Here is an 18,887-nt window from a genome sequence, read left to right on the forward strand (position 1 = left end):
TATATTAGAATGTGAGCATCCATGATGCATGTGCTGCTTCTTCAGAGAAAGCTTTTATCTGATAAAATAAGGATATGCCCAAGAGATTCCATCACTGCCTCTACTTTTTCTTTGTACATGTTCTAGTTTATTTTGTCCAAGATCAGCCTTTGCTTCTCCCATTATTTTAGGTGTTTGTTTTTTTTTTTTTTTTTTTTTTTTTGTGCAGGGTCTCACTACACAGCCCAGACTCATAGTGATCCTCCTGATTTCTGCTTCCCTAGTGCTGGGATTACAGGCGCATGCCACCACACCTGGACTCCATTGCTGGCTCAGCGAGCCTGAGGGCAGGGCCAGTGCAGCACGTGGAGCCAGGGATAGAACCCCGGCCCCTGCGCTTACCTAAGCAAGCGTTTAGTCTGCTGAGTTAAACCACGGGCCCTTCCCCATCACTTTACATGCTCATGTCAGATCAGGTATGATATAAAATATAATGAACTCCCCGTTATATTCAGTGTAATGGCTTAACTGTGCTAACAGTTAACAGAATAATGACGTTATTTTGTTTTTGTTGTTGCTGCTGCAATAATGGGATCAAATCCAGGGCTCCATGCATATGACACAAGCACTCTTTATGATTAAGCTACATTTCTGGACTCAGAATAAAGACATTTTATACCTTTCTCCACTTCTAGGTATACATGTTCTAGTTTATTTTGTCCAAGATCAGCTTTGTACATGTTCTAGTTTATATATTTATCATGATAACTTAGTAGCCGAATTTTAACTTTGGGTATTTGGTACTATTCTATATCTAAATGTATAAATTATATGAGGTAAAAATATGGAGTATGCATAAAATGTTAGTAATTTTTTTCTGAAGACTTAATACATATTTCAATCAATGACCCAGTAACTGAATGCTTTTGTGGTTTTCCAATAATAAGACAGATACAGATTGTTTCTAACCCAAAATACCTGGGATTGAAAATATTTTAGATTTCACTTTTTTCATATTCTAGAACATTAATATATACATATATATATAGAAAGAGAGTGCAATTTGCAGAATAGAACATAAATCTGAACATAAAATTCATTTATGTTTCACATATACTACATAGCCTGAAGATAATTTTATACAATACTATAGCATACCTATATGTTAAATTCAACTCACAACATGAGTTCTGGTGTGGAATTTTCCATTTTGGTATCACACTGGTGCTAAAAAATGTGGAGTTTTTCTATATAAGGATGTTCAATCTGTAGTCAGATGAAGGCCATCCACCCTGTCATACATCATGCTTTTTGCTGGCTAAACATGTATAGGACATAAGGGTTTAGTCTTAATTCTGCAAATCACTCACTATGAGAGTTTAGGCAAGGAAAGTAACAAGTTTAGATTGAAGTTCTTGTTCTGTATCTCTCTATCTCCCTCCCTCCATCTCTCCCTTCTTCTCTGTCTGTCTGTCTGTCTCTGTCTCTGTCTCTGTCTCTGTCTCTGTCTCTGTCTCTCTCTCTCTCTCTCTCTCTCTCTCTCTCTCTCTCTCTCTCTCTCTCTCTCCACACTTTGGAGCTCAGGCTGACCTTGAATTGACTATAACCCTGAGCTCCTGGTGGTCCACTGCTTCCATCTCCTGACTGCAGGGATTACAGGCACTCACTGTATACCTGCAAGACTTCAGTTTAACAATGTGAAAAATGAGAAGTTTTACTAGGCAATACGAATTCTACATTTCAACAATAATACCTGAGAAATCATTAAGTAAATGAGAAAACACAACATTTAAGCAGGATAAAAAGCCCTACTCTACAGACATGATGCTTGTTTATAATAATTTATCAGGAGGATAAAGAAACATCATCTAAAACTTCAATGGAGAGCCTTGTAAAAAAGAAATTAGGCCTTCTAGATCATTTTGGGAAAGGCTGGCAATAAAAATTTAAGATAAAAAGATTACTACTAAGGTTACTATTTAATGTATGGTACACTGGGTTTAGCACCTTTTAAATTATTTTGGTCTAGAAATGTTTAAAATAGTAATCACGACTTTTTACATAACTTATGTACAACTATATATAAGACTTGGTGCATAATTAGACCATCTTCAATTGTTAAAGACATTCACAGCTGCTGATTAGACCATATGCCATGCTGTTGTTTGTCTGCCACCAGATTCTTAGACACCAGTACAACGGTCATTTGTAATACTTTTATTAGTACATGCCATAGACATTTATAAAGAGTAATTTTTGATATGGGTTTTAGGAATTCAGTGTAGGAAAAGAAAAAACAAGATCAATTTTATCTATAAAATTCAGAACTTCTGAACACTATATATTCTACCAGGCTGTTCAAAAATCAAAATCCTTATTGTCTCTTCAGGAACTATCAAATTTAGCTTTCAATTTTTAAATAAGCAATACAATAGTGTTCAGTTTTTTATTTCATCCCCTTCTTCCCCAAATGTGTATATATTACACACATGTATACATCCAATGTATATACATACATGTATATTCTTTAGATATACTGAGAATCAAACATTAATGTTCTGTTGACATTAGTGAGGAGCAGGAAAGTACACCATTATTTTTGCCTAACATATTACAAATAATTTTAGAAGAGAAAAAACACAGTTCTCTAAGTGATACAGCTGTAAGAAGCTGCTGCAGAGAAAGTCTCTCGGAGCAGCTTAAGAATGAGCTCTGGAATGTGGACAGCCACAGTTTGATATCTGAACATTCCAACCTCAAAGGGAGGAAACCCGGTATCCCAGAAATGCCACGTTCACTGGACACTGTATTTAAAATGGCACCAGTGGTGGTAACTCTTGACTGATAAATGGGTAAGCTACTGACAGTTACATAAAAGCCAAATCGGCTTCTACTTACTGGTGAGGAAAAGGAAAAGCCAATTTAAAAGGCAATACTGAAATGCAAATTACAGAGGTTACAGAAGATAAATCGGAAGTGACGTCCAGAAAAGAAACCTTCAGACACAGAAGAGATAAGAACAATTCAATCAAAAAAAAAAAAAAAAAAAAAAAAGCACAAAACAGGCAACTGATTTTTGTAGCCTGCCTAGCACAACTCATGCTGAATAACATGCCTAAAATGTTTGGATATCTAAATAAAGCTCTCTTTCCTCCAAGGTTAAGAATGAAACCAAAGCCACACCATACCATGCTGCTGCCCCTCCCAGGGGAGCCCAGCCTAAATGTAATGCAGCTCTAAAGATTGTGCTCCCTGGTATAGGGGTTCATAGGTTGAGATAAGACCCTTTTATTATCTATCTTCAGACATTTACTTTTCCAGGAGCTACAGAATTTTGTTACAAACAGCAAAGAAGGCTCAAATACATATTATGTGAGTTGAGGTTGGTATGAGTAAGCCATAGTTTTATCCTGCTCAAAGTATTCACTGATTTTATTTCAAAATGTAATTACAAAATGAAATATATGTGAGTGGCTTTATTCCTCAACACTACAAAACCAAAGTAAAGTGTTTTTTTCTTTAACTTGGTGACTACCAGTTCAGTTATTATATAAGAGACTTGTGACTAACTTAATTCTAAAAACAGAACAAAAGGAAGATTTGCATTTTACCAGAAGCAAGTAGGAGGAAACATAAGGTGTCTAGAAATTCCTGATGCTAGAAGTGGTTTAAAATTATAGTGGCATATAACAGATTATATATTTTTAAACCTGCTAAGAGTTTTCAAATTGCCTGGGTTCTCTTTTTTCCAGGACGAATTAATAGTATTTCCTAAGATGCTTAAAATACAGTACTATTTCAGGGAGATGTTTATATATTTGCTCATAAAAATTAGGGTACAGCTTATAAATTCAGATACATTAACAGGTCTTTCAAAATACTGTATTAGATTCTAGAAATCTGAAAATTTAGAACTTTAATCTTAATGGTGTGAAAACTTTTCTGTACATTATTTTTCTTTTTAGTTAGATTAAAATATAATTATATTCACTTCAGTGCCACATAATCCTTTTAATTTTATGACCACAAAATCTGGTTTGGAATACTAATACAGTTATAGGTGGTATTTGTGAGAGATTGTTGCTTTTGTGGGTGTTTTTTTTTTTTTTTTTTTAATTTTGGAAGAAGTGAAAAGGAAAAGGTCTACATTCACAGTAGTATTAATAATGAAGTTTCCATAAAGGCAAAAGTGTTGATATCTCTCTCTACTAATGACTGACCTAGAGCATGGTAAATTAATGATAAAGGCTTTAAACTCAGATAGATGGAGCAGTTCGAGTTCTACCCCTAAATCACTTCCTAACTGCAAGGTTTCAAATTTATTGAAATCATGACTCTTCACTCTTGCAATGGAAGCAGTAACAGTTGTCATTCGGAGTTCTGTGATACTTACATGAAATGACAGCAGCCAAGCATTTAACACATACGTGGTGAAACAGGAGCTAGTATAATTAGGACTATTTCTTCTTGAGAATGCTTCCCTGGTACAGAGCTACATGGGAAAAGAAACCAGTTTTCTAGACCAAATGTAATTTAATCTGGCTATACATCCCCAGCTGAGAACTGGGCTCATTAAGGAAGGATGCACACAAACAAGACCATTTCAAACCTTTCCTGCAGTTTCTTAAATGTAAACCTAATCTAAGTGACTCTGAATTTCTGCTCTCCTCTACTGAATATCATAAAATACTATACAATACGCAAAAGAGTTATTTTCAGAGTATTATCATCTGGTGTTTTTTTAAAAAAAGCTGCCCTCTGAAAACAAAGCCTAAATTCTGAAATCCTGTATGTGTGTTTTTTCTTCACACAGTATGCTACACTCTTTTAAGTAAATCAGTGTTGCCTATTTTCCATTAATTAATCATTGAAATATTATTAGCCCACCAGTAAAAAAAGTAAAGATGTCGAGATATAAAGGTACTGTATGTTCCTTTAATCATGAAAACTTTTATTACTTTCATGTCTGGAAAACATTAAGAAAAAGGTAACTAGAAAAAGAAAAACAGGCATAAAACTGACTAGGAAAATAATACCTACAATGGTACAATAAACAAAACCCCACTTCAACAAGTGAGACAAATATTAATGCTCAATTATCCAATTTCTAGATAATTACATAAGGAACCACTCACCTGAGTAACCAAGGTAACATGTGCCCAAATATAATCTAAAAATAGACTCGGTGAAATATTCCAAATGTTGTCTGAATCAAATATTTGAATAACTGATGTCTCCTTACCTCTTGCTTCTGTACAAGCTTTAAGATCAATATTTAAAATTATCCCAAGTAGCTACATTTAGCAGTAAACTCAGGAAAGGACAGCTCTGCATTCTGTGCAGAAGCACGGAGAATTGGTCATAGTCACCCTGGCCCCACCTTATCCAGCACGGATGACTCCTGCTCAGGTCCCCAGTACCCTGGAGTAGGTGCCAGCTGTTTCAGCCCCTCTGTCAGCAGCGCCTTTCTCAGCCTTGATTTCAGCCAGCAGGCCAGAGCCAGGATTGCCGCACGAGCTGCTTCCAGAGCTCACTCCTCCTCTCTCAGCAGGAACTGCTTGTGCAACTTGCAGACGCCTGGAGCCCAGGCTTGGAGAACCGGCTCCACCAGGACCGGGCTCCGCCTACCAGCCTGACACCAGGTGAGCACTTCCTGCGCAGGAAACGCCCAGGTTAAACTTGAAACTGACATTAACTGTGTTCTGCACCTTTCCAAAAGTTACTATTTAGCTACTATTACTTCCTATTAGATTTGTTAAGTGGATGGGAGAGAGGTTTATCAGGCACAAATGACTGCAATTTAGCCCCCCCCCCAAATTATGTAAGTGGCCAAGGAGGAAGTATAGCTAGAAAAAGGCTGAATCAGGAAACTAACGACAACAGGCTAAGTAAACAACCCACTCAATAGCTCTCCTGATAATAAACTATGATTGTTACTTCACTAACATGTTCTTTAAAAATTATCAATTTACATAGCCTCTTTGTGAAAACTGAAAGATAATCTCTTACTGCACCTCTCTCTCTCTCTTTTTTTTGGGGGGGTGCAGAATCAGGGATTGAACTCAGGCCCTTGCGCTTGCCAGGGAGGTATTTATTCCACTGAGCCATCTCCCCAGTCCCTGCATCTCTTAAAGGAAAAGACTTTACTTCAACTGAAAATTCAGAAAAAAATTAAGTTCATGAGATTGCACTCTTTCACCCACTGCTCAGAGGTAAAACAGATCTATCCTTCACTCACTGGACATCAGGATGTACTTCCCCACCAGAAACATAAAACAGCAAAAGCAAACATCCTTGGTCACCACGCCAAGCTGACATTCAGCTTGTCTCAAACTGACTTTCTGAGAGAGTTTTCTGCATAATTGCAACACATTGAAAAGATTCAATATTTACATTAAATAATACCACTGAACTGTGCTAATTGTAACAGAATTCAGGAAACCAATGAACTAGAAAATACTGATGTATTTTCTGTTCCAAATGACCTTTTACTAATTCCCATGTAAATTCTATTTCCAGGTAGTTTGTCTTTAACAAAATAATGCTGTATCATTATTGTTATACTATTATATTACGCCAGACACTATTCTCAAATTGTTCATCAAGCCAAAAACGGTGGCATACACCTATAATCCCAGCACTCTGAGAGGCTGAGGCAGGAGGATTGCAAATTCAAGCCCAGATTGGGCAAGTTAACATTTTAGTGAGGCCTTGTTTTAAAATAAAAAAAATTAAAAATGGGCTGGAATATACTTTGTATGAAGGCTCAATTCTAGTACTTCAAGAAAAAATATCATAACCCTAGGAAATGGATTCTATTATTATTTCATTTCACAGATGACAAAATGAAGGCAAAGGGGTTAAACAATTTGCCAAGATGGCACAACTGTTAACTGACAGGGAGAGAGATACCTGGGGAGAATTAATCATACACCATGCCCAGGTCTGATGCTGTTGACTAAATTTGTTCTCTCTTAGAACATTGCTCTGAATGTAATTTTGCTGATAAATGGTAGGCCACATAAAGAAAATAATGAATTTTAAAATATGAAAGACCACAGCAAATTCCATTATATGGCAGGAAGAAAGCATTAATTTTTTACCACTGGAACAACTATGGACTTACAGAATTTGTTAACTTAGAAATTTGGCTCTTTTTCTTTTTTTTTTTTAGAAATTAGGCTCTTAAAATTTATTCATAGTGAAAAAAACAAACCCACGCTTCTTTAATTTCTTTTTTTTTTTTTATGTATTTAGTACAGGTCTACAGGGTCTCACTATACAGATCGGATTCCAAGTGATCCTCCTGTTTTCAGCCTCCCAAGCGCTGGGATTACAGGCGTGCACCACCATGCCCAGTTTCAGTCGCTGTTTCAGCGTGCCCCGGGGGCAGGGTCAGCATGGCACACCGGAAACCTGAGCCCTGGAGCCTGCCTAAGAAGATGCATTATCCCACTGTGCTATCTGGCTGGCCCTTTAATTTCAATCCTTTGTCAGTCAATACTAAACACAGATACGGGGGAGCAAGGGAAAAAGAAAAGAAAAGGAGGAAGAGAGAGAAACAGAAACAGAAGCAGAAAAAAGGTAGAGCCGGGGAGAAAAAGGAGAAGAAAACAATTTTGAATGTGTAAGTGTAGAATGTACACAATGTAGGAAAGCCACTCTGGGAAGACTTGATATAATTCATGAGCTCCTCATATTACCTGAGATAAACACAGATAGAAATAACTATTTCATAACAGTTTGCTTGGGTGTGAAAGAATTACATAATTAATGACTGTAACTCTCACCTAATACCTAAAAGGCTACTCTCTATGACATATAAAATGCATGGTAAGAGACTGAGAGGTACAAAACCTAGAGATTTGGGGTTTACACTACAGATTCTTCTAGCTCCACAGCCGACATCTGGAGTCAGATCACTTTTCCCCGCCTTCACACATCCCACACTGGGTTAAGGCACTACCATCTCTATCTCTTGCCCAGCTCTTTCTAGCAAGCTTTACAAATATGTTCTTAAAACTATCCTTGTCTATTCTTCATTCAGAACTGAAATGTCACTTGGAGCAAGGTAAATCAGCTGAAAACCACAACTGTCTACCTTTGATGCCAAATAAAAGTCAAAACCTCTATAATCCCCAGAGAGGGAACTGCCTTTCCCTCTCTCACCCTCATCTTTCCCATCTCCCTCTAGTTTAACCTGGGCTTCTCATTCAATGGATCTTTCAAAGAGCTGGAAGATATCCAGGTCAGTATTTACTACTCCCTGACTCCTTATCTGGAAGGCTCCTTCCCCAGCAATGTGCATGTCCCCTCTTCACTCTTTCGGGTCTTTGCTCAGAAAGAAGTAACCTTCTAATGAACCCTTCCCTGCCCACCTAGACCTGCTGGAATTAAAACTCCAAACTACATCCCAGTAATTTCCAGTCTCTGTACCCATTTTTTTTGGCTTTATTTTCCTCCACAGTATTTACCCATCATTCCATATATTTCACTTGTTTGTCATCTTTCTTGCTTTCATCTCAAAAAGAGATCCATGGCTGGAACACACCATTTCCAATTGAAAAATAGCTCCTGTGGGCCAGGCTGCAGTGAGGACCAACATCCTCAAACCGCAGGCCCCTTCCCAGACCTTCTGAATCATGATGCATGTGCAGGGCGAGCTCTCAGGGAACTGAATGCACAATTAAGTTCGTGAAGCACTAGCTTACGTATTAGGGTAAGGTAGAGTTAAGTGGAGATAATAATTTATTGTTCATATTTTATGAAGAAATATATGCTAAGTGTAAAGGTTTTAAACAATACAGATGCAAATAGACAAAAAAGTCTCTTATTATTTCCATAGTTCCATTATCCTTCTCAGTTAGGTATGTATATCTTTCCAGATCTTCTTCTATGAATTTACAATGGGATTATATTGCTCCATAGTAAGTTTTTCCTTTAACAATTTTCCTAGCTAATGCAAACCTCTACTGTGCGCTTTTTGATGGCTGCAAAGTATTTACAACATGAAGCTTCAAATGTATTTTGAAAGTGTGATTTCCAGCATTTGAGTGTTAAGGCAATGGTGCAAAGAATAGTCATGGACATGGGAGGCATATTTTTAAAACTGCAAAGTGACCAATTAAAATGGTGGCATAAGACTTAAAATAGCCTTTCTCTACAAAAGATATACAAGTGGGCAAGAAGCACATGAAAAAAATCCTACTTCTGTATAATCGCTACCTGCCAACAGAACATTACCAGAACTTGTTTTTCAGAATCTTCTCCAGCTCATCCCAATCTTCTACCCTCAACCAGCTCTGAAAAGTATGCTATCCTAACTTCAAACACCACAGAATCCTCTTCAAGTGGGGATGTGAATACTAAAGCATTGTTTTATGAGACAATACAGTGAAAGGAAGGGTATGTGAATGCATTTCAGCTCAATGTTCCTTTTTTTTTTTCTGTGTGCGTGTGTGTGTGTGTGTGTGTGTGTGTGTGTGTGTGTGTGTTTTAAGAGACACACTATTAACTCATTCTCACTGGTCTGAAGGAATTCACTGAATGTTAATTTCTGCATTCTACTGTGTATATTCCAAGTATTTCTAGTTTTTCATAACTGAGAATAAAGCAGCTACAAACATTCCTGTACATGTCTCTTGATACATATACATGAATTTTTATGTATCTGCATCTGGAGCTCCAGGGGCTACTGGGCACATATGTGCACTTAAGCTCAGCAGACAGTGTCGAACAGTGACTGTTCCAAATAGTGCTCCTACCAGAAGTATGTAAGAATGTGCATCCTTGCTAGCAACTATTGGCACCATTACTCTTAAATTTTAAACATTTTGATGGTTATGTAGTAAGTAGTCAATTTAGACTTTACTTTGCATTTTCCTAAAGACTAATGATGTTGAACAACTTGTTATATACTTATTGAGAATGTTGGATATTTGTTGTAGAATACCCGACTTTTCAGTAACTTAAAAAAATATTTTTTCTTACTGATTCTTACATATTGTGGTTATAAGGGCTTTGTGAGATATGTGTTTTGTAATTATCTTCTCCACTTAGTGATTTGACCTTTCATAACATATTGTGATGAATTTCTAAATTATAATTAAGTTTCATTATTAAGCTTTCAGTTATGAGTACTTTTTAGGTCTAGCCCAAAGTCACAGAAATATGCTACTGTATAAAGTTTCAAAAGTTTTGTTGTTTTGTCCTTCACATACAAGTTGTAAAGACCTATAATTCTCCCGGGAAGTATTTTTCACATGGAGTTAAATAAGACTCAAACTTCTCTTTTCTTTACACTCAGATGTCACTGACCCACAGCCCTTTATTGAAGCACCTGTCTTTTGACACTGCCCTGCCATTAATCGAGTGTCTATAAATATCACCTGTAAGTGAAAGATATTTTTAGATTTTAGACTGTTTCATTGATCTATTTGGCTATTCTTGAATTCATACCAGTGTCTTAGTAAAAATCTAAAAATAAATTTTTACATCTAGTACAGTAAGTTTTCCACTTATTGGTTCTTTAAAACTGTCTTTGGTATCCTGGGCTTTACATTTTCTTATACATTTTAGAATCACTCTAGAACCAGTCATCAATTTCCACAACAAACCCAACTCAAAGCCTGGAGCATTTGGCTCCCTTGTTTTGGTCTGACCTTCAATTTCTGTTCCTCTAGAACTGTGACTTCCTTCCTCTATTCCACAAGCAAAGAACTGGAGGAATATCCCTGTGTGCGGGGATAACACCATCCATCCCAGGACTACTCTGTTCTTTTTTCCCTTAGCTCATCAACTGTGTAGAGCTTTATTAATCCTCCAATACTTAAATTTTTTTATATTTTTGTCCAATTTTTATAACTGTTCTCAAGAGAGAATATTTAAATTCATTGCATTCAATTTCCAAAGGTAAGCTTACTTTTCTCTCCTCTTCCCCTTCTTTTTTTTTTTCCTTTGATAAGATGTAGAATGCCAAAATGGAAATTATAAGAGACCAAAGGTTAATATTCTGATCCTAACATTGAGAACTATGATGTAAGAACCAAATAACTTATTACATGGGCTTAGGGAAGATTATACCTAGCAGAAGGAAAAACAATTGCATTTTAAGAGAGGTCAGTGTGAGGGAATATCTGTGGGGGGAGATCACCCAAGATCCATGAGAAAACATCAAAGAACGTAATCGGTGCATAAGGAAGAAGAGAGCAATACCTACCCAAAACCTTGATACCTGCATGCAAAACTCTAGGCAAGATACCAGTAAATAGATTCTTAGCAAATTCTAAACAATACATACAAAGCAAAACATTTGCTAGGCTGGGGAAATAACCTGGCAGTCTAAGTGCCTGCCTGGCAAGTGCAAGGACCTGGATTTGATCCCAGTACTGCATGCCCCAGAAACCCAGGGGTGCCATGCCAGCCACTGAAATCAGGCCTGGTGGCGCACACATGTAATGCCAGTACTGGGGAGGCTGAGACAAGAAGATCACTAGGAGTCTTAGCTGAGTAGCAAGACTCTGTACTAAACAAATAAAAGATTTTTAAAAAATATTGCTTTCTCTTCCTTTCTACCCCATTCTCAACATCAATCTCACATCCTTCCATCAAATATTTTTCCCATGGTGATTCAAACTAAATGATGATTTCGTATAGATATGTTGCTGCTGTTTCCCCTTTCCCTCTGTCTCCCACAGGCCTTCTCTCCCTTCTTTTTTTAAGGCACCATGGATATTTGCTATCTTGGTCAGGATATGGTGATTCATTTTTATTTTCATATACACAAATAATTGAACATATTGAGAACATAAAGAACAGCTTTAAAGAGAAAAAATTTTCCTATTACCCTTGTTGTGTAATACTATAGGGGAGGTTTAAATTCTTAGTCTCAAACTATAGTTGCATCTTTCAGATCCACAATCTAACAGTCACAGATGGCAATGTTAAAAATAAATAGAACATTCAAGTTGTTTATACTGTAGGCAAAGACAGTTTTAAAGTGTGAAACAAGTCCAACGCTGACTGAATTTACATCATCCTTTTCAAAAATATATTAAGAATGTATATTTCTCTATGCCAGTCCTGAAATGCTATTCACATTAGAAAAAAAAATTAGCTTTTGAAAGTATGTTAGGTGTTTATACTAATTACTAATATAGATGATTTAACAATGATTTAGAGATCTGAGTATAAACCCATTTCCTACAACCATCAATAACTAACCTTCCCAATATTAGAAACTTCTGGTAGTTATTATTACTGGTGCATTTCACCATTTGAAACACGAGAAAATATTTAATCAATACCATTTTTAATGCCAATATAATACTAAGCATTAAAGACTCAAGTTTACAGGAGATCTCTGGGTAATGTTATTGAGCACAATTAATAAGAGCTTACACCACAGGAAGATGGATTAAAATGACGCTAAGGAAGCCAGTTTTTGATGGGTGATTTTAGTCATTTCAAAAATAGTGACCACAAAAACCTATGATCATCCACACATAGACTACTGCCTTTTAAAATAATCTTATGAGCAACTCAACAAACTAGAAACAGAAGAGAACACTTGTTCAGTCATTAATAATAAGGAGCATCTATGAAATCCACAGCTGACCTCTCATTTAATGCTGAGACAATAGGTGATTTTGCCTTAGAATAGACATAAGAAAAGGGTGCTTGTGCTTGAGGTTCTACTCAACATTGTACTGTGGGTCCCACGAGGATATCAGAGCAAGAAGAAATTAATGAAAGGAATCTAGACAGAAAGGCAAAATCTCTATTTGCTGATGGCATGATTTTGTGTTTAGAAAATCCCAAGGAATTCATTTTTAAACATTAAGAATAAACCATGCAGTACAGTTTCAGGATACAAAATCAATACAAGAATATTTTTATGTACTTGCAATAAACATTAATGAAATTAAGAAAATAATTCTATTTATAATATCAACAAGGTCACAATATTTAAAAATAAACATAATGAAACATGTAAAACTGGATGGTTGAGAGAGGGCAGGGAGAAGGAAAGCTGAAGTAAAAAGAATAAAGTTGTGTAGGTGTGTGTGCCAATTTCTTCTTTTGAATGTATTTATCATGTACTACATATACTAATAAAAATTTACTATGAAAAGAAAATAGTAAACACTGAAAGAATTAAAGATTATCTAGACAAGTGGGAAAATATTCCATGTGTGGGAATTGGAAGATTTCATATTGTTAAGATGGTACAGATTTAATATAGTACCTTATCACAACCCCCACTGACTTATTTGTAAAATTGATAGTGATTCTAAAATTCACACAAAATTACAAGGGACTCAAAAAAGCCAAGTCAACCTATTAGAAGAACAAAATTCAGGAGTGATACTTCCTGATTGCAAAACTTAACAGAAAACATCAACATCAAGAGAGGGTAAAACTAGAATAAGAACAGACATACAGATCAATGGAATAAAACTGGAAGTTCAGAAATCAACTTGTGTCTACGGTAAATTGATTTTTCCAAGGATGTCAACACCATTAAACAAGGGAAAAATTACATTTTTAACACATAGTGTTGGAACAACTGACTGAATATCCACATAAAGTTGAGCTCCTGCCTTACACATAAGAATTAGTTTTTAAAAATGGATCATACATTAACTTGTGAAAATTTGTAATTATAAGCTCAGAAGAAAATGTTGAATATACTCTTTATAACTTTGGACTAATCAACACCTTCTTAAAGATACCAAAAGCATATGAAACAAAAGAAAAATAAACTGGATTTTATTAAAATTAAACTCTTTTGCTTCAATGGATACATCAAAAAAGTGAAAGACAACACATAAAATAGGAGAAAAAACATGTAATCACCATTATGTAGTAAAAAACTTGCATCTAGAATATATAAGGAAAATTTACACCGCAAGATAAAAAGTCAAACAATCCAATTAAAAGTGAGCAAAGAATTTGAATAGACATTTCTCTAAAGAAAATAAGTAAACTGCCAATACATATATGTGAAGATATTGAGTATTAACAGCTATAACAGAAATGTAAATTAAAACCACAGTAAGATACTTCATACCTGAAGATGGCAAAAAAAAAAAAAAAATCCAAATAAGTTTTAGCAAGAAAATGGAACAACTAGAACTTTCATACACCTTAGATGAGATCACAAAATGGTACAATTCACAGCTCATTAAAAAGTTCAAGTTAGAGCTCTCCTATGATTGAGCAATTCAACTCCCTAGACACGTATCTGAGAAAGATGAAAAACATTCACACAGAATAAATGTTCATAACAACTCAAAATAGAAACAACTCAAATGAACAGACAAATAAAATATGATATATGCATACAGTGGAACAGCATTCAGACATTTAAAAAAGCAATCCACTGATATACGCGATAGCACAGATGAACCCTCAAAACACCGCCAATATGTGAAAGAAGCTCGTCACAAAAACCACGTAATATATTGTTCCACTTATACAAAACCATCCAGAATAGGGAAAACTGAACAAAAAGGAAGTTATTGGTTGCTTAGAATATGTGGTGGTGGTAAAGCAGCTGAAAAGAAAGGTTTGTCAATGAACGCTGGATTCCTTTCTGGAGTAATGAAGATGTTCTAAAATTAACCATGATAATAGTTGTATAATTCTAAGTATACTAAAGACCACAGAATTATACAATTTAAAAGGGTGAACTGCATTGTATGTGAATTACATCACAATTATTCAAGGTGGCAATTTGAAAATGACTAGTGCCATATTTTAAAAAAGAAATCTAAGGCCAAGCATGGTGGCACATGCCTGTAGTCCCAGTACTTGGAAGGTTAACGCAGGAGGATTGTTGCAAGTTTGAAACCAGCCTGGTCTATAAGGTAGCTTAAGGCCAACCTGAACTGCAAAACCCTGTCTCCAAAAGACAAAAAACAAACAAACAACCCTATAGTCATCACAATTACTAATGAACATTTACCAAGCAAAACCCCATATAGAAAATCTTATTAAAAAAAAAACTTACTAGTTTACCCAAATCAGGGTAAAATAAGTGAGAATCCTTGCCCCGAAAAAACGGAGAATTCTTGGCTGAAGGAGAAGTGCAAAGAACCTGATCTTGAAGTACTTGCTTTGTGGAGCAATAAAGTTAGTCTTTCTAAAATAAATTCCTATGAGAGAAATTAGAACAATTCTCCAGCATTCTATGAAGAAATGGGCTTGGAAAGGGGTTATTACCTAAGTTTTCTATATGAGGATTGACTGGTCTGTAATATGGGGGCAAAAGTAGAAAACGATTAAGGAAGAATACACTTTTTTCTCTATCAATTTTTAAAATTTTTTTTGAAAACTTATTTTAAAGATAATAGAAAAATAAAAGGCATTAGAAACGATACACAATTTTTTTAATAATACACAATTTTAAAAAAAAAAACCAAGATGATAGGTATTCAGCAACAGTTGGTATACTGCACAGTCCTGTTTACAATGTAGTTGCTCGGATTACAGATACTATCACATAAAATTGGTTAAAGTAAAAATTTTAAGCATGAACTGCTACCTTCAAAAAACTGATAGAAATTAGGAGTATAACCATCTTAGCTATCCTGTGTATACATATACATGATTTTTTTTCCTTTTCTTTTTTCCCTTTTCTCTCTTTTCCCTTATCCCAATTGTTTATTATGTTCAGTTTCTTTCCCTTTTACTATCTATCTCTATTGTACCTTTCAGATCTTATGTACTCTTTCAGATTCCTACACTAGGGAGACAACAAGATGTTTCCACATGTGGGTCTGATTTGGATCACTTGTGAGTGTAGCCTCTAGTTGCATCCATTTACCTATAAAAGCCTCAAGTTTCTCAATCTTACATAAAGGTCTTAAACCCTAAATAATGATTAAGGAAAAGCAACACAAATTCTGAGAACCATATTTTTTTTCTCTTTTTACTTACAGGGAGGAAAAGGATAGAAGAAATGGAATTAAGAAAAGTAAATTTGATTACTTCTTTCCTTTAGATTTATTAGTTTTTGCTTACATTAGTTTTTAAATTTACATCAGATCAACCATTTCCAGACTAAGTATTCTGTAGAATCTTGTCCAGATTAAGTCACCCCAATAAATATAAAAATTCGAGTTTTCTTGATATTTTAATAGCCTGCAATATTGCTTTACTAGAAGTAATAAGAAATGCTGTTTAAAATAGATTTAATGGTCAATGGCACTGATAAAATATATGTTGCCTTCAATTATTAATTTCTAGTTAATCATACCATTCCCATATTAGTTCTTTGAAACTGTATTTTAAGTCAGTGTATTCAATAATAAACTTTTTTACTGTCTCATTATAAAAGCATATATGTAGTAACAAAGCTTAAGAGAGCAGTTCTTTTAAATTGCCTAAAAATTTGAATGTGCACCAAACTCCGTAAAATGATCAACAGAGAAACAAGATACTTAAAAATCAAGACCACACAAAACTAAAAATGCGTATCACACCAATAAATGCAAAGAAGGGCATAACAAGAAGAAGAGAACTGGAAGAGAACATCTGTGTGTTTGATTAGTTGATCAGAAACACTCCAATGCGGTAGTGTACTTACCGGGCTTTGGCACTGAGTTGGTCACTGACTGGGGAACTTTCTGGTTAATTAACTCAACACAATGTCCAGGGAAGAGTCCCACCTAAAAAGCAGCAACAAACAGGATTTCAAACCAGTAAAAAACCAGCATGTGAATACTGTCAACTCAAGTCCAATAATGTAGTCCACAGACCCTCCCAAGTGATTATGCTATTCCAAGATTCTCAATAACAGATGATGCCAATTACACAAACAAATAATAAAACAATCTGTTGCTATGAGTATATAAAGTTATGTGGTGGGGTTCTTGCCAAATATCTAAATCTGCCTTCTTAGTTTTAGTAATTTCCCAAATTTCTTTTACTCCAATTAAAATATTTAGTGAGGCAACAAGCTAGGCATGCAGTTGGCAAAATTTTTGCTGCTTATTAATTTACTTTGCTGAAATCTCAATCTAGTTATGTAGCCATCACTGTTATCAACTATTGCTTACTGTCTTCTTTAAAAATCAATTTTTCCCTAAATTTTATGTTCACCCTCCTATAGGTTTTATGAAAACATAACACAATTAAATTCTGAAACACTCTTTTAACATGCTGGTGATCCCTGCTGTGCATGAATGGCAGCATGGGAACAGCAGAAGCGATACCGAAGGCTACAGCCAATCGCAGCAGTGCTAACAGTCTCTGGCTTTCAAGACCGTATCTCCTTGACCTCTCAGCAAAAGTAGACAATCTTGAGTTCTATGTGGAAAATACTGAAGTTCTAGATTATCCAGAGATACTGTGTGGCCAACAGAATAAACACAGAGATAAACAGCCTGGGAAAGAAAAGTAAAAAGGAAATCTTTATCAATATTTATAGATGTTTCCTTAGATAGGATATAACTGGGCTGCCATGCAGCAGATGTTAAAGCTGAAACATGAAAACTACATCACGTTGTATCTCCCTCTGTTGACACACTTTGGGGAAGAATGAAACAGTTTTCCAAAAGTGTGACTCATCAAGAAGTTCTGAGCTATTTAATTTCCATCTGTGTGGGATTATTTTCACATATTCATTTGCTGCTTTCTTATTTCAAATTCTGGATCAATATTCTATGGTACTTCTTAAAATTATGAAAATATAACCAGTAATTACGAGCTAAAAGGGGGTTATTGAAAGAATATTAGTTTTGCTTGAACAATTTTTAACTGGAATTCATAACATTCCTATTTGAACTGTCTTCTAAAATGACGTTTTAAATATGTCTTACCAGTAAAATTTTATAACATATTCTACTTGACTTCCTTTTTTCACTAAACAAGTAAAATTCTTCCAAGACTATTGGAACCAGGAAATAATGAACTTGAGAAGTTCTTATTTTCTCCTGAATGGGTCCTAGCAAAGGGCACGGTGTACACTGGTTAACAGTGTAGACTTGAAAGTGAGAGGCCTGGGTTCAGTCCTAAATCCACCTCTTACTAGACTGGCTGTATAACTTAACATTGTGTAAATCAGTTTCTCTGTCTAAACAGGATAATAATAATAGATATCTCATATGGGTTTCATAGGAAACAAGTGGATTTGCATACATAAAGTATACATAGCAAGCGCTTGTTAAATGGTATCTGTTACCATCCCAAGTATACTAGGTATCAGAAGACTCAGAGGCTCTAGTTCTTCCACCAAATGGCTATGACATATAATACTATCTTTTTGGTGTGTGCAGGCTTAAGTTTCCTCACTCTCAAATATTGAAGTTACATAAAATTCTAATTCATTTTAATTTATAAACATCTAAGAAGTACCACAGAGATGAGGTCACGTTCTAAACTTGGCTCATCCACTTTCTACGCTATACTATTGGAAGCAAACTAAGCAGTTTCCTAATTTGTATGTTTAATACTATGTGACACACATATTAAGAGTTTACATGAAAGCACCCATCCTAACTTCTAAATTTGAGTATCTTTGAGAAAATCAAAACTAGTTTTCCATTATTCACAAAGACTAAGTAAAGCTTAATGAACTTATCGGAAACTATATCATATATATTACATTTTTACCTCTTAAGTTTCTCCCAAATGCATTAATTTTAGATGTTTGGAGAAGAGCTATTGCGTACTAGAGGTACCCACGACAGTGGATATATCTCTTGCCTAGTTCTAATCGCTACTCTTTTGCTTCCCTTTCTTACGTTACATAATAGTGGCACAGTTATGGACCATCATAGTGAAACAGACAGCTTTGGATGATAAAATAAACTTCTAGGCACAATAAACTGTTGCCTTTGTAACATGGTATGCTTCCAAAGACCGCTCGTGATATCCTGATCAAACCATAAAAGTTGACTGTT

At 35.3% G+C, this 18,887-nt stretch overlaps 1 protein-coding gene across 5 annotated transcripts in view; it reads right to left on the reverse strand.

The window, feature by feature from the left end:
- Positions 1–18,887, reverse strand: part of Arhgap32 (Rho GTPase activating protein 32) — a 337,222-nt gene that overhangs the window by 48,797 nt on the left and 269,538 nt on the right. For 3 of the 5 annotated variants that reach the window (XM_023701443.1, XM_023701444.1, XM_023701442.1), the window contains one exon: positions 16,571–16,652. In XM_023701443.1, coding sequence (XP_023557211.1) covers positions 16,571–16,652 — 82 coding nt within the window. Of the gene's footprint in view, positions 1–4,372; positions 4,449–5,359; positions 5,524–16,570; positions 16,653–18,887 lie in introns of those variants that run through there. The other 2 variants (XM_023701445.1, XM_023701446.1) reach the window with 2 other exon arrangements.

The sequence above is a fragment of the Octodon degus genome, unplaced genomic scaffold (assembly GCF_000260255.1).
Source record: "Octodon degus isolate 3935 unplaced genomic scaffold, OctDeg1.0 scaffold00136, whole genome shotgun sequence".
Lineage (NCBI taxonomy): Eukaryota > Metazoa > Chordata > Mammalia > Rodentia > Octodontidae > Octodon > Octodon degus.